Below are 16,414 nucleotides of genomic sequence, written 5' to 3'. Positions count from 1 at the left end.
CCCCCCCCCCCCCCCCCCCAGGTCAGAAGCCCTTCCCCTGCCCGAAGTGCGACGCCTTCTTCTCCACCAAGTCCAACTGTGAGCGCCACCTGCTGCGCAAGCACGGTGTGGCCAACCGCTCGCTGCGGCGCAACGGCTCCCTGGGCCGCAAGGACGGAGAGGACGGCTCCCACGACAGCGGAGGTAAGACCCCGGGGCCGCACGCACGCACACGCACACGCACGCACACGCACGCACGCGCACGCACGCACGCACGCACGCACGCGCGCACACCCTGGACCCACACCTGGTGTGATCCCGAGGTGGTGGGAGGAGCTTAATTTGATTAATTAAGACGTATCAAACGGGTAAAATAAACACAATTATTGAATCTGTTCAAACTATTGAACAAATGACTGAAAGTGTGAGCAAATCAAATCAAAGGTTGGACAGACGTTCTTAAGTCTAAATTGGGGGCAAACACATTCTTCCTCCAGCAGTCTGCCATCTCTCCATCATCTTGTCTGCATTTTCGACGTAGATCCAACCGACATTCACACGCATGTTTGCTGACTTCAAATATGTAGTACACATCAAGTCCATAACAATCTACCCCTATGGTAGACATGGTTAGTCCAATGCTGAAGCTCAAGGTTCAAGGTTCAGATTACTTTATTGTCCCCCAATAGGGCAATAAGTTGTGCAGCAGATAGTATACAAATCACACACAATCACACACAATATACAAAGTGCTAGTCCTAGCAGAAGCGCAGCTCTCTGAATGAACTCTGAACTCTTATGTCCGGTCGCCACAGACAGCCAATCAGACACGGAGCAGACGACCCAAGAGGCCGTCGACCTCAGCAGCCCCCAGTCCGGCTCCGCCCCCTTCCCGGACCAGAGAGCTGGGTCTTTGGACCAGCCCAAACATCGGACATCCTCCAACACTAGCCCCGCCTCCAAGCCAGGCCAAGGTCAGTGGGACACTAACGCTGTCAATCAAAGGCTATTCATTTTAGCTTGTCCTTCTGAATCGAATGGCTCGTATTCTTTGTATTTCAGTAAATGTTTGTTACGTGCGTCCTTATTTGGTTTTAATAGATATGTCGTCTGTTGACATGGTGATTAAACACTTGTTTTGTTCTGTTTCTAGGGTCTAGTTCAGCAGAGCAGCCTAGAAGCATGGATCACTCAGGCCAGCAGGAGGCGCCAAAGAACCGACAGCAGCCGCTACAGATCAACACTAACAACGTGGTTACCAAGGTCAGTCTTGTGTAAACAAAGCTGCATCGACAAGTCCAGAAGGGGTTCTTAAAATCAGTCCACTTTTTTTGGACGTTGTTTAATATCTCCTCTGCCGCCTCTCCGTCCATCCCCTCTGCTCTCTTCGCTCTCCCAGATGGAAAACGAGGACGATGAGGATTGCCATAGCAACAAGAGCCTGGACCTGAACTTCGCCAGCAAGCTCATCGACTTCAAGTTCTCCCCGTCCTCGGCCTCCGGGTCCGGGGAGGGGGAGGGGGCGCCGAGCTCCCGCCCTCCCAGCGCCCACACCAACACCCCCCCTTCCTCCACCTCCTCCTCCTCCACCCCCTCCTCCACCCCCTCCTCTGGCCCGGCGCCGGCCGGCCTCCGCGAGGAGCCGAGGGCGCCGGCCGCGGCCTCGCCTGGCCCCGCCGCCGCCGCCGCCGCCAAACCGACAGAGTACAAGCACGTGTGCCGTGTGTGCAGCAAGAGCTTCCGCTACGCCACCACCCTGGCCCGCCACGAGAGGGCGCACCTGAGCGAGGAGAGTCCCGCCGCCAGCGCCGCCGGCGCCTCCGAGTCGGAGGTCACGCCGGGGAAAGAGCAGACCCCCGAGGCCGCCACCGAGACCCCCGAAGGGGAGGAGAAGAACGCAGAGCAGGACGAGGAGGAGGAGGAGCAGGAGGACGAGGAGCAGGAAGAGAGGAGGAGGAGGAGGATGAGGAAGGAGGGGGGAGAGAGCGGGGAGTCGGACATGGAGGAGGAGGAGGACGAGGAGGAGGAGGAGCGCAGCGACGAGGAGGGCGGCGCAGCGGAACCAAAGAGCAGCGAGGAGGGCGAGGAGCGCGCCGGGAGCCGCGTGGACAAGAGGAAGAAGATCTGCAGCGTGTGCGGCAAGCGCTTCTGGTCGCTGCAGGACCTGACCCGCCACATGCGCTCCCACACCGGTACGGGGTGCTCCCGCTGCCCTCTGGGACCCGCATGGGACCTGTGTGTTTACACGCTAGCCGCAGGGTCAACCGTTTAGTTGTTTCATACATCGGCTCGTTTTGACATTCACCCGTCGCACAAAGTGTTTGATTCTTGTTGTTTGAATACGGTTGTAGGGTATTGTTTTCTTATTTATTTTATGAAAGATAGTAACCGAAAACAATACATTTTTTTAATTATGGTTAATCAGGAAGCGCGTAAACATCATGACTGTGGGCGGCCCCCGTTCTGACTCTCTGTCTCCCCCTGCAGGCGAGCGGCCGTACCGCTGCCAGACGTGTGAGCGCACCTTCACCCTGAAGCACAGCCTGGTGCGCCACCAGCGCATCCACCTCAAGCCCCGGGGGGCCGACGGCCCCGAGGCCGCGGGGCCCCACGCCGGGGGCGCCGGCTCCGCGGGGGCCGACGACGCCAGCGAGTACGGGGACTCCGCCTTCACCCCCACCTCCACCTGCACGCCCTCGGAGAACGAGAGCGAGGGAGGCAGCGCCGCCGGGGTCGGAGGTCGAGGAGAAGTGGGCGGGGACGAGGAGGAGGAGGAGGAGGAGGAGGAAGTGGAGGAAGAGGAGCGGGAGGAGCAGAAGTTGTCTGAACCCGCTGGTGAGTTGAAACAAGAACCAGAAGTGGCCGTAGAGAAGAAGGACGTGATGGATGAAGAGGAGGAGGAGGAGGAGGGTGCACAATCTGAGCCGGAGGAGAATCCTTTGGAGGCCCCTGCTGCGTCCCCTGGAACAGAACCCGCCCCAGAGTCCAGCCAACCCAGCGGCCCCCCCACCCCTCCAGCGGAGCCCCCCGCCACCCCAGACACCACGGGGGGCTCAGAACCTCCGCCTGCAGAAGAGGCTCTGCCTCCCACGACCGCCGAGCCGGCACCTACCAGCCCAACCCCCGCCGCCGCCGCCGACACCGAGGCGACCGCATGCGACACGCCGGATCCCCCCGCCGTTGCCATGGCAGCCGCCGCCCCGCCCATGCCATTAGATACGCCCGCCCGGGAAGTAGCCCCGCCCTCAGCCCCGCCCACAGCCCCCCCCAACGCCACCACGACCTCGGAGCAGGAGATCCAGCCGCTGACAGAGCACGTGCTGCCCAGCGCAGACTCTCCCCTGGTGGGGGCGGAGTGAGGCTGCTCAGCCCCCCCGCACACACACACACACACCCCCTGCTCCTCTACCTCTCAGCAACCGCCTGGTTCTCTGGAGGTCGGGACAAACCTAACTATCGTCACCAGAGTGCCATATCGACGCGACCACGAATTTAACGCGCCACCATCGATGACGACGATGATGATGATGATGATGCCTATGGCAATGGTGATGTAACAGAGAGTTTGGACAGAGACTCAAACCTCTTATCCTTGAAGTGCCTTACTACTTGTTCCTCTTCTTTCACATGATTTACTTGTCAATCTTTATCTACAGTACATTGGGGAGTGGATCCAATTTTAAAGCTTTTTATGATTGCGCAAAACAATGTTTTTTTTTTTCATTTTTATTATTGGTTTTGCCAATCGATAATTTCAGCAATAAAATAATAAAATGTATCCTTGATTTTTGTATGAGAATTCATGATCAAGTTTGCGAACGCAGGCAGATTGTGGCGATCAGCCCGTTCGGTGTGAGGCTGTGGGGCTCACCTGACTTCTACATCGACCAATCACAAACACTCTTAGTCCAGGGCTGGGCAACCCACATGCTGCAGACTAGGAGGTCTTTTCAAACTGGAATGTATGCAATATGGCGGACAGTCGGAGAGTCCAAACGGACGGACAGACATTTGGACTTCTCTCTTTCTGCGGACCTGCTTTTCTGAGTATTTCTTTTTTTTTGTTGAAAAGACTGCCGTCGTGGTTCTCCGAAGCCGTTTTTGTTGAGTTTTTCCTGACGCAGGGTCAGTCAAGTGCATTGAGAAACAAACAAACCAAAACTTTATAATGTAACTGATGTCATCCCAGCGGGCCTCGCTCTGTGAAGGAACAGGGCTGCAGGTTGGATATTTAGTTTATTTTCTTCTTCCTCGTTTCACTATTAATCTTAGTCGCCCGGAAGCGTATCACTCATTGACAGATTGATATGGGCAATATTTGCCCCTCCCCCTCCTTCCCCTATGCATTCTGGAGGTTGGTTTATGTTCATATTTTCTCATCTGTTTCAGTTGATTCCACATGTACATTAACTGTATTGTGTGTGCGTGTGTAAGGCATGTCTGAGTTTAATACTAAAGTATTTTTGTGTTTGGCTCTTAGCGGGCTTTGTTTTTTGATGAGGAAGTGTCTGTCAAGTTGGATGTTTTCTATTTTATAATGAACAAATCTTTTTTCTCTAATTTTCTACGATTGTTGTCTTGAGTGTGTGATCTGGTTAGGCCGTCTCATTACCATCAGCCCCCCCCCCCCCCCCCCCCCCCCCCCCCCCCCCCCCCAGTAGTGTTTGTAGAGAGACATGACAACACTGTGGTTTTGCTTGCCCTCCAAGGTTACTCACGGGGAAAGCACTAGAGTGGTTCTCCTAAAAACCTCTGTGTATGAATAGTTGACAATCTGCAAAAAAAACAAGTCTTCAAACAGGTCTTCCACATTTCTAACCTTCACCGGGCTGACAAAGGGGCAAACTGACGCTTGCTGAGTCCCACATCATTGTTTGATTCATTTTTTTATTCTAAACCTTCTGATCCACAAAATGATTTTCCATTGATCTGGCATCAACCTCAGGCTCATTATGCCCCTTGAGTTTGACAAGAAGGTCTACACTTCTGGTCTTTTCTTTGTCTCGTTGGCAACGTTCTAGACAATATGAATTGAAATGAGACCTGTGAACTGTGGTTTTTAAGCCTTAAACACGCCAGTGTCCTTAATCTCGGAGCGGTTCTGACCGTCTTGCTTCTGCGGTTGGTTTGAGAGCCGTTGATGTGCTAGAGGGACGTGGAGGCTTCCAGCGCACCGCGTCCCGCTACGTCATCACTGAACGGACACACCGCTTCCACTGTGTCCGCTAACACGCGTTACAAGGGCTAAAGGACCTGCGCTGACTGCAGAGCTAGCTATGTGGACTTGATTCTCTTCATATAAACTCTTGTTTCACGTGAATGCAACTCCGTGGTGCATTCACAACCCCCAGACATTGACTGGGGATAACAGGATCGTAGCGCGACAGCTGTTTGGCAAACTGAGCAGCAATGACGACATGGGCCTGCTGGGCTTACTGCAAAAACTGGCAGTAATATTGCACAAAACGACTACTTCTACAACTAATATCAACGACCACAATACTCGACTTTTCTACTCGACTGGTAATAAGATGTATTGTTAACAATGAGTACGTTTGGGTTGGACTTCTGACGTACTTTGACTCTCTTAGAATGATTTCAATTAAATAAGCTGTCAAACGGACTGAGCCTGGTTCTCCTCCCCATGCCCGTTGGCGCCATCTAGTGGTGCGGCCAAGGTAGTACAGTATTCCATTACTCGGCATGTCCTCTGCAGCGGAGTCCAAAGCAGTTCTAAAGGCCTCAGAGTCTCTGCTCCTCTGAGTCTCTTCTTCGCTATCTCTGCCTGGCCCTTTCTGTCTCAATAACCCTTTAGTTCAGCTTTAAATCGTGTGTGTGTGTGTGTGTGTGTGTGTGTGTGCGTGTGTGTGTGTGTGTGTGTGTGTGTGTGTGTGTGTGTGTGTGTGTGTGTGTGTGTGTGTTGCTATGCACGGGCATGGAAATACTGGAGGTTCATTTCAATGCTCATGGACAGTTTTTTTAATTGTATTTATTGAGAGCCCGGATGAATATGTCTGTGTGTGTGTGTGTGTGTGTGTGTGTGTGTTTGAGAGGGAGAGAGAGAGAGAGAGAGAGAGAGCGAGGGGGGAGGGGGGGCGGGCAGGGCAGGGGGGGAGGTTAAGGGCAGTCTCGACATTGACTTGAGAAGAAGCCATGTATTAAATATATAACAACAATGCTGTAGATTTGTTTTGCATACTGTTGGGTTTTTAGTTGTCTTTCTGTTTTTTTCCAATGTGTAGACTAACTGCCCTCTGAATTGTGTTTGAGGCGGCTGTTGGGAATAGAACTAGCAATAATGCATTATCTCTGAATCCAAAAAGCTTTATGTAGATCTCATGTATGTGAGTTGATAACAATCTGTCTGGTTCTGTTTATTTGGTTTTTTTTGTTTGGCTAAGAATTGATTTTCTGTTTTTGTTTTTCAATACAATAGGCTATATACATAAATATATATATATATATATATAAATATAAATATAAATGCATATTAAACTGTGAAGCTCCAATGTGTTCAGTTAAGGGTAGGGTAGGCTGTAGGTGATTCTTTATTCGTTTTTGCATGTCAAGCGAATTTGTTCATTCATGAATAATTGTTTCTTTGCTTTCTCCGTATATACAAATATATATGCATATATATGTATATACATGCATAAATGTGTATATATATATGCATATATGTGTATATATATGAATCTTGCTCTCAGGGTCTCTATGAAATCCATTATTCAGAAATGTTTTCCCCCCCTAGTTTCCCGAGTTGCCAGGTGACCCCACCCCCTTTAAGTTGTGATTATTCTACTATTTTTGTTTCTTATTTTAATGATGATTCAGAACTGTCAATCACTACATCAAGCACTTGACTGTGAAGTGGGCGTGGTCAGAACAGGAAACGGAACAGCTAGAACGTTAACGGTTCGCCCAGTGAGCCGCCGATCGTATTTTTTATTTTACATCTGCCAGCACAAACGACTGATGGGTTAAAATATCGGGCTTGAGTTCCTGATGGTTGGTTTTGGACTTGGTTCGGTTAGCGTCATGGTCATCCCGGGACCGTCCTCGGGCCGACCTGCTGGGGTTGTGGTTTGGGGTCTGGTCCGACGGGCCGCCCAGGGGGTTTGAACCCCCCGGGGTTTCAGGCTGTAGCTATACTGACATTGGCTGTGTCCTCCTGGCACTGATGTGCAAGGGATCGCAACTCTCCTCTTAAAGACACACACACACACACACACACACACACACACACACACACACACACACACACACACACACACACACACACACACACACACACACACACAGAGGACCTCAGTCAGTTATGTATGAGCGTGCGCCACGTCTGGAACACTGACCTTGTTCTGTATGCAACTCATTTAAGAAAAAGAGCAATAAAGATAACATTAAATGAAATGTGTGAATCAAACCAATGTGGTTGTTGCCCTTTATTAATGTGTTTAATATGACTAAAATTATTATTGTATAGTGGTTATCTTGCCCTTGGACTCTCTGCCCTTTCAAAGACAGCCAATCTGAAGCTGCTATAAGGAACCTGCATGAATGACAGAATAAGATCAGAGAGTCATGCCGAGAGATGGATTGCAAAGATACTAGGCACTATAATAACATGCTCTTCAGTACTGCACTACCAATATCGGATCTTTATAGATAGTACCTATCAATTTCATAATGTAGACCAGAGTATTGTGTTAGATGAATGTCCAAATCTACTATACAAATCTACTGCCACCTCCCTTGAATCTGATTCTTGCTCTGTGGACTTTCCTGAAGTTTTCACCTCCTGTGCGGTCACTCGTGCAAGGAGTCGTACCCGAAGAGGGGAACAGGAACTAGAGTCTGTGAAAAACTGCTGATTTAATTTTGCCTCTGTTACCACCTACTTTTTCCCGTGAGGAAGTTGTGGCAGCGCAAAAGGAAGATGAGGACTTGGTTGGCCTTTTTGCTGTTGTTTGGACAGGGGAAGAGCAGAGAAGTGCAGCAAATGGATATTTCGTGGTTGAAAACCTGTTGCGCAAATGGTCTCAGTTCAATGGTGAGGTTGGGGATCCAGTAATTCAAATTGTGATGCCGAAATCATTTCGTAATGTCATCCTGCAGACGGCACATGGTGACGTGGCAGTACATTTTGGTGTTCGCAAGACACATTTGCGGTTGTTGCAGCATTTTTGTTGGCCCTAGGATGAAGCGAGACATTGCTCAATTCATAAAAACTTGTCATATTTGTCAACTGGCAGGGAAAAACAATCAGTCAATTAAGCCGGCACCTCTTTGTCCAATTCCATCGGTGGGGAAGCCTTTTGAGCACATTATTATTGACTGTGTGGGCCCCCTTCCTACTTCTAAGTCGGGTTGTGCTTACTTGTTGACTGTTATGTGCCAGTCGACTCGCTATCCGGCAGCCTATCCGCTGCGGAGCATTACAACAAGAGCTTTGGTAAAGTCACTCACACAGTTCATTTCAATATTTGGCATACCTTGTGTGATTCAAAGTGACCGGGGAAGCAATTTCACATCGACGATGTTTCGAAACGTCCTTAGACAGCTAAAAGTTAAACAACAGTTAAGCAGTGAGTACCATCCCCAGAGTCAAGGTGCTTTGGCAAACTTCCACAGTACCTTGAAGTCCCTTTTGCGTGCCTACTGCATTCAGTTAACCAGAGACTGGGAAGAGGGTATTCCATGGCTGTTGCTAGAAGCACGTGAAGTAGTGCAAGACAGCATCGGTTTCAGCCCGAATGACTTGGTGTTTGGTCATCAAGTCCGTGGTCCCCTGTTTGACCGCCGTGCTGTTGAACGTACATTTAGTCCTGGTGATCAGGTCCTGGCTTTGTTGCCGGTACCTAAATCACCATTTTGTGCTAAGTTTGTCGGCCCCTACTCTGTTGCTCGTCGGGTGTCTGACTAGGACTACCTGTTAGATACTCCTGACAGAAAGCGATCTAAACAATTGTGCCACATTAATTTGTTAAAGCCTTACTATTCGCAAAACCCTAGCCCTGGTTCAGGAGGGGGGGAGGTGTCTCCTGTTGCAATGGCTGTCATTGACACTGGGCCTTCTTGTCAACCTTTGGTGGCAGCAGAGGATGAGGAATTTGGCCCTGATGACTCAGTGCTGCAGCCAAGGCTTAATAATTCTGCAATGTTGGGCAACTTAGACACCTTGATAGGCCATCTTCCAGTAAGTCAAGCTAATGAGCTAGAGGTTTTGATTTTGACTTTTTCTTTGCTTTTCTCAGACACGCTCGTTAGGCTCACTCCTCGGGCTCAGGAAGTGTCGGCGTTCATCACCCCCTCTGGCCTGTACTGTACTCGTACCAGGTCATGAGTTTTGGATTGCGGAATGCGCCCGCGACGTTCCAGAGATTGATGAATTCGGTGATTGCAGGTCTAGAGGGTGTGCGTTTTACCTGGATGATGCTGTGGTGGCAAGCAACACCTGGTCAGAACATCTCGGCCGTATACGAGCACTCTTCGAACGTTTGGTAGTCGCTAAGCTAACAATAAATGTGGCTAAATGTGAATTTGCGCGTGCCACCGTAGTCTACCTTGGGAAAATAGTAGGGCAGGTTCGTTCAGTGAGTGCGAAGGTGTTAGCCATCGACCAGTATCCCCCGCCCACTACTAAGAAAGAACTTCAGCGATTCTTGGGAATGGTGGGTTACTACAGAAGTTTCTGTTGTAATTTTTCAACAGTGGTTTGTCCGCTCACGAACCTCCTGAGAGGAGGGGTGAAATTTCTCAGTCAAGGACTTCAAGTCAAGGACTTCAAAAAACATAGTATCATTGGCACTGAGGAACACTCCGGTACCTCTCTCTGAGCCTCACACCACTTTGCAAATATCTTCCACTTGTTAGCCTAAAGTGCAACCTGGTGGAGGGAGCTCTTGGGTCTATGATGGTTTGAACCACCTCCTGGTCACATTCCATTAAAAGTGGATCAGGCCCCTCAAGGGCCAAACCCATAGCTGCAGGCACTCTGGTCTGGGGTGCCAGATGTGTCCCCCCAGCTGTGAGGGCAGGTCCCGCCTCTTCGGCAGGCACCATGGATCTCCATCCAGCAGCCTGTACATTACTGGAAACCAAGGTCTCTCTGGCCAGTTTGGGGCAACCAGCAGGAGTCTTTGGTTCCCCTTCTGAGCTCTGTGTAGAGTTAACCCTATCAGTGGAAATGGTGGGAAGGCATAAAGGAGCTGACGTGGCCATGGATGTGCCAAGGCATCCTGTCCCATCGGACTCGCGTCTGACAGAGAGAACCAGAGAGGGCAATGTGTTGTGGACTCTGAAGCATACAGGTCCACCTCTGCTGTGCCATATTTGCTCCATATTGCCTCTACTACCTCTGGGTGGAGTCGCCACTCCCCCAACGGAGGTTTCTGGCGTGAAAGAAAGTCTGGCACCGTGTTCTGTGGCCCTGGAAGGTACATAGCCCTGAGGCTGGAAAAGTAAGGGAGAGCCCATAGAAGAAGTTGCTGTGCAACCTGTAATGACTGAGCCGACCTTGTGCCCCCTTGGTGGTTCACATTGTAGACAGCTGACTTTTTTTCGCATCGTACCAGAACATGTCTGCCCCTCAAATATGGCAGGAATTTGCGGAGCGCTAAATGAATAGCACGGAGCTCGAGCACATTAAGTGCTGCATCCTGTGCTGCGCACTCCAGAGCCCTCTCACCGCCCTGTGCTGCCACACTTCCCCCCAGCCAGAGAGCGAAGCATCGGTCACCACCACCTCGCTGCGTGAGGGGATCAAACCCAGTGTGACACCTTTGGCAAGATGTGCCCTGCGTCTCCAGGGTTGTAATGCCAGGAGGCATTCACTGGACACCCTGACCTTCCTGGATCCGTGCAACCTCGGATCTAAGTGGCGGCCATTGGTCCAAACTTGGAACGGCCGCAAATGGAGGAGGCCCAGTGGAACTATTGACGTTACTGACATCAACATTCCCAACAGCCTGAGAAAAAGGCTGTACCTTACCATCCTGTCCTCCTGAAAATGCAGGAGGATCTGGAGTATGGTCTCTACCCGCCGCAGAGATGGGAAGGCAAGCATTTGGAAGGAGTCCAGGTTTATGCCAAGGAACAGTACCTGATGGCTGGGTATTAGACAACTTTTGCCATAGTTGACTGTAGACCCAACCTTTCCACATGGCCTAGGAGGGCTGTGGTGTCCTGCTCTGCCCGTTCCCGGGTTGGAGAGCAAATAAGCCAATCATCCATATAAGGGAGGATTTGCATTCCGGTGGCTTGCACTGGTGCGAGCGCTGCCCGCATGCACCTTGTGAAGATCCTTGGGGCTAGTGATAACCCAAATGGGAGGACCCTGTACTGGTAGGCCCGCCCTTCGAATGCGAAGCGCAGGTATGCCCTGTGACGTGGTGCTATCGGGACTTGAAAATATGCATCCTTTAAATCTATTGATATGAACCAGCTTTGCCATGCGACGGCCTGGAGCACTTCCGCTGTCTTTAGCATGTGAAAGGGCAATACGGGGGGACCCCGACCCCCAACCCCCGACCCCTCTGTGCCTGGGGTGCAGGCCTTGTGGGAGCCCGACGGGGTTGATAGGGTCTGTGAGAAGGTGAAATCCTCCCCCTTCTCACTGTCTCGCATTAGAGCTTTTATTATTATTATTATTATTATTATTATATTGTGTGTGTGTGTGTATTAGATTGGGCTGGTGGAAGTTAGTCTTCCGTCCCGGTAGGGGGCAGTATAGTAATGTTAGCTTTAGGTAAATGTTACCCAGCTAATGGTCTGGCCCATATGGCCGTGATTGGTCCAATTACCATTTCCCTATTTAAGGGCCTTTTCATTTGGTGTTTGGGGCGGAAGGTGGTGCTGGCTTGGAGTGAGGCCGGTACGAGAAACGTATGTTATGGTATGCTATTTTATGTTATCTTAGTTTGGTTTGCTGACTGATGCAGTCATTTCCTTTTCATTTTTGAACGTTGCTCTATTTTTGTGAATGTTTGGAGAGATTAAAACTTCACTTTTCTTAGTCGTCAGTCCATTGCCCTCATTTTTGCCCACACTCGCGATACCCAGTTGCCCGTATCCCAGACACGTGGGGCGACCACGCCGGTCTCTCACATTTGGTGGCAGTGGTGGGATCTTTTTTTTCGACGCTTCTGAGGAACTGGAGAGACGAGGGGGAAGACGAGGACTCGGTGGACAGCGAGGACGAGGCCGAATCTGGCGACGAATGGAGCAGACACTGTCCCGAGGAGTTCTACTGCAGATCGATGAGGAAGACGGCCATGGAGAGGACCAGGCATCCGGCGGAGACCCGCTTGAGGGGTCTGACCTTGCCGCGGTGGATAGGATCTTGGAGCGGGAGGCGTCCAAGCAGGAGCAGCACTGGAGGAGTGTCCATATGCAGCTGAACCAACTCAAGGAGGATGTCGAGGCTGACCGGAGGTCTTCACCTGCACCAGATCCAGTACCAGCTCCGGCATTGGCACATGCACCAGCACCTGCACCAGCAACTGCACCAGTAACGCCTGTGACCTGGCCCAGGGCGGCCATTCCCAGGCTGGAAGAGGATGACGACATTTGAGCAGTACCTCAGGACATTTGTGAGGTTAGCAATGGCTTTGGCTGGCCAAGAGAGGATTGGGCCGTCTTTATAGTACCCTACCTCGCCGGCAAAGCACGCAGCGCCTATGTGGCGATGAACATGGGTCATGCCACTGATCCCCTTGGTAAAGCGGCCTTTCTGTGATTGTGTAACAGAGGCTGCTAAGGGGGAGACAGGGGGCGTGACCCCTTCGTTGTGGATCACCGCGCCTCACAGTGGCCGGGTAGCATGAAGGACTCGAATGCTCGCATCACCCGCTGGTTCTTGGCACTGCAACCATTGCGTTTCAGGGTGCAGTACCGAGCGGGAAGGCAGAATACTAAGGCAGACTTTTTGTCTCGCCATCCTGTTGGCGAAACTTCAGAAGTGGTGGGAAATGTGAGAAGGTGAAATCCTCCCCCTTCTCACTGTCTCGCATTAGAGCTTTTATTATTATTATTATTATTATATTGTGTGTGTGTGTGTGTGTATTAGATTGGGCTGGTGGAAGTTAGTCTTCCATCCCGGTAGGGGGCAGTATAGTAATGTTAGCTTTAGGTAAATGTTCCCCCAGCTAATGGTCTGGCCCATATGGCCGTGATTGGTCCAATTACCATTTCCCTATTTAAGGGCCTTTTCATTTGGTGTTTGGGGCGGAAGGTGGTGCTGGCTTGGAGTGAGGCCGGTACGAGAAACGTATGTTATGGTATGCTATTTTATGTTATCTTAGTTTGGTTTGCTGACTGATGCAGTCATTTCCTTTTCATTTTTGAACGTTGCTCTATTTTTGTGAATGTTTGGAGAGATTAAAACTTCACTTTTCTTAGTCGTCAGTCCATTGCCCTCATTTTTGCCCACACTCACGATACCCAGTTGCCCGTATCCCAGATACGTGGGGCGACCACGCCGGTCCCTCACAGGGTCGCTCAGGAACTGGTGAGGGAGCGGGGCAGCCCTGGGTGGGGAGCGTACTCGTACCACTGGTTCTCTTCGAGGCGGGGGAAGCTCACCTTCAACCTGAGGTCCTTCCACCTCGGCTAGTCTTGCCACTTTCAGCCCAGGTGGCATGAAACTGCAATTCATACACTGATCATCGGACAGCCCCTTCCTCAGATGGACCACACCAAGGCATGCGGGGCATTCATCGTGTCCATCTAGGGCTAGCAGTGGCCGATCGGGGGGCCTATCATGAGCTGCAGTAAAAAAAAAAATATATATATATATATATATTTTTTAATATTTTATACTGGCCCATGATAGGCCCCCAGATCGGCGAAGGCCCAAGACAATGTGATTTTTTGTTTGGGGCTTACAAAGATCAGGAGGCCTATCATCAGCCAAGAAAAAAGAGGGCCAGTGGCCCCTTTACACCACAGCCACACTCGCAAAATGTCGGAAATAAGTTACACATCTTCATTGTAAGATCCCCTCTCAGGGGGCCCAGCCCCAGGGCCCAATGGCAGGTTAAGGCAGGCCTGCCTGTATGTCTTCTCTTTCAAACTGGCCCTGAAAAACACTTCACTCCAGAACATGGCTTGTAGGGATTTTCACCTATTTGATATGGAAGCTTTTATTTGCTTTATTATGCGAAACCCACCGAAGATTCACGTTGCGTGTGTCGCAAACCACAATAATTGTTCACTTGTGTTTTGCAATTAAGATCTAAAAATCATAAAAAAATAAATAATTATATCCACATTCACTTTCAGTGAATGACATGCAAACTAATCTATACGCAAGTCCTTTATGTCATGGCGGGTCATTAGGATCTTCACTGTGTTGCCACTTTTGAATTCGATATTGAATATATCCCAGTATTCACCTGAAACACACTCCTTGTCGTCATTTTCAATCCTGTTGCTCGTGGGGCAGTAGTAGGCTACTTGGTGATAAACCATCAATGTTTATTGGGATAGTGTCATCAATGACAAACATGTCATTGAGTAGTATGTATTTTATTTGGACTACCTCGTCAATGGGTAAGGCATTAACATAAAACTGTGATGGAGCCATCTCTGACCTGTGATCCTGTGAGTCCTGTGATTGATCTTCATTGTTGAAGGTTGAGATGCAACAAAGCATGGACTGTGATGGGATAGACTGTTGGTTTGTTATGGAGTTTGAGGCGCTACTTTCTGCTTCACCTATCTCATCGCTGACTGACAGCTTATAATCAACAAACGTTGGCATGACAAACAGCTCATCAAGGATAGGGAGCTTGTCTGGGTTGCAGATAGTCAGTTAAGTCTTTTTGTGTGCATCGTTAAGTAGAAAGATAGAGTCTGAGAGCTCAAACTTTGTTTAGCTCATTAATTGGCTTACCTCCTCCTTTATCCAACCTTACTTGTTTGAATCACTTCTCTACCATGTCAAAGTCTGTCCATTGGACTTTGATTTTGTTTTGTTTTTGGACTTTGTTCTCATTGGCCACCCCTGTTGCCAAGCATTGACCTTCCCTGAACAGAAATGGATGGCGTTGTTGACCTCAAGGAGGAAAACACCCTGCCTCTTAAGGTAAGGCCACACTGCACGCGCGTTGGCGTTGAAAATCGTCATTTTTGCATATGGAACCATTGGTGTAGGCGCGTAGACGCGTTACACGCGTTAAAGCGGCGCGTTAGTGGCGTTAGACACGGCATACGCACGTAATGATGCACGCCAACACACCAACGCGCAAAGTTAAAAAAATTGAACTTTTGACGCGCCTACGCGTGACGCTTAGCCGCGATAACCAACCAGCGTAGAGCTTGACCCGACGTCACTGGCAGAGAGTAGTGACGCTTGCACAGAAGCATATGGCGGACATCTTTCTTTATTCGGGGGGGAAATAGTAACATAGTTACACCATTAAAAGCGTTTATGTAAACATTTTTAGTGAGAAATGTGCATTTTACTTTCATAATGTTCGCTCTGTGAATGTGAAGGATGTTTGGTTTGATAGTTATGACGAAGAGGGAACGCTCCATTTACTTGCATGGACAGCCTCTCTGGTTGCTAAGCAACCTCAACGGCTTGGCGGACTATATCCCTGCTGATCAACACTACGAATGCTGGAAACACACCAGACACACCATGTGAAGTTATTAAACCCGATTATTGTTATTTATATCCGAGATTATTTAATCTAACCCGATCTAAACTCTATCATGCACCAAAACACGGCGGCGTTTGGGTTTCCTACCTCGGACTCCTAAATCCAGCGCAGCCACAGGCGCGTTAGGCGCGTTGAACCATTTTTGTTACACACAATGATCAAGCGTCAAGTTAGGCGGGTTATGCGCGTTTTTTAATCTGAGTAACGCGTGCAGTGTGGCCTTAGCTTAAATCAATATTAGTCAGTCAATATTAAGGCAAGACAAGGCAACTTTATTTATGTAGCACTTTTCATACACAAAAAAGACTCAAAGTGCTTCACATATAAAGATTGTCATCCAATAAAATAAAATAATAGCTAAGTAAAAGAAACATATGCAAAGAAATGGGTAAAATAGAAAGTTAAAAAGGCATTTTATTATTAAAATAGAAAATAAAGGCAAATTTAAAAAAGGTTTTTAGAAAGTGCAATGTATTTAAGATTCAGCAGAAAAGCTAAAGCAAACATAAAAGTCTTCAGTCTTGTTTTAAAGGTGCTCAGAGTTGGGGCAAGTCTTAAATCCTCTGGGAGTTATTCCAGCTATTTGTTGCATGGTAACTAAATCCTGCTTTCCCATGTTTCGTGTTTACTCTGGGGATAATTAACAGATTGGTCTCAGAGTATCTTAGTGGTCTAAAAGGCTTATGTAGTGGAAGCACATCAGTTAAATATTTTGGGCCTAACCTTCTTTCTTGCCTCCGTTGGGGTTGGATTTCAGCAGAAGGCTACAA

At 49.4% G+C, this 16,414-nt stretch overlaps 1 protein-coding gene across 1 annotated transcript; it reads left to right on the top strand.

The window, feature by feature from the left end:
• Positions 1 to 21: 21 nt before the first annotated feature.
• rreb1a (ras responsive element binding protein 1a) lies at positions 22 to 7,402 on the top strand (the record flags this gene model as incomplete). Its single annotated transcript, XM_030349130.1, is given in 5 exon segments — positions 22 to 183; positions 795 to 953; positions 1,133 to 1,242; positions 1,379 to 2,171; positions 2,467 to 7,402. Coding segments are annotated over 5 exon segments (2,096 nt in total), but the record flags the coding sequence as incomplete, so codon positions are not given.
• Between the last annotated feature and the right edge of the window lie 9,012 nt (positions 7,403 to 16,414).

Source organism: Gadus morhua, chromosome 23, assembly GCF_902167405.1.
Source record: "Gadus morhua chromosome 23, gadMor3.0, whole genome shotgun sequence".
Classification (NCBI taxonomy): Eukaryota; Metazoa; Chordata; class Actinopteri; order Gadiformes; family Gadidae; genus Gadus; species Gadus morhua.
The sequence above is the reverse complement of the archived record's forward strand: the minus strand, read 5'-3'. Positions and strand labels throughout refer to the sequence as shown.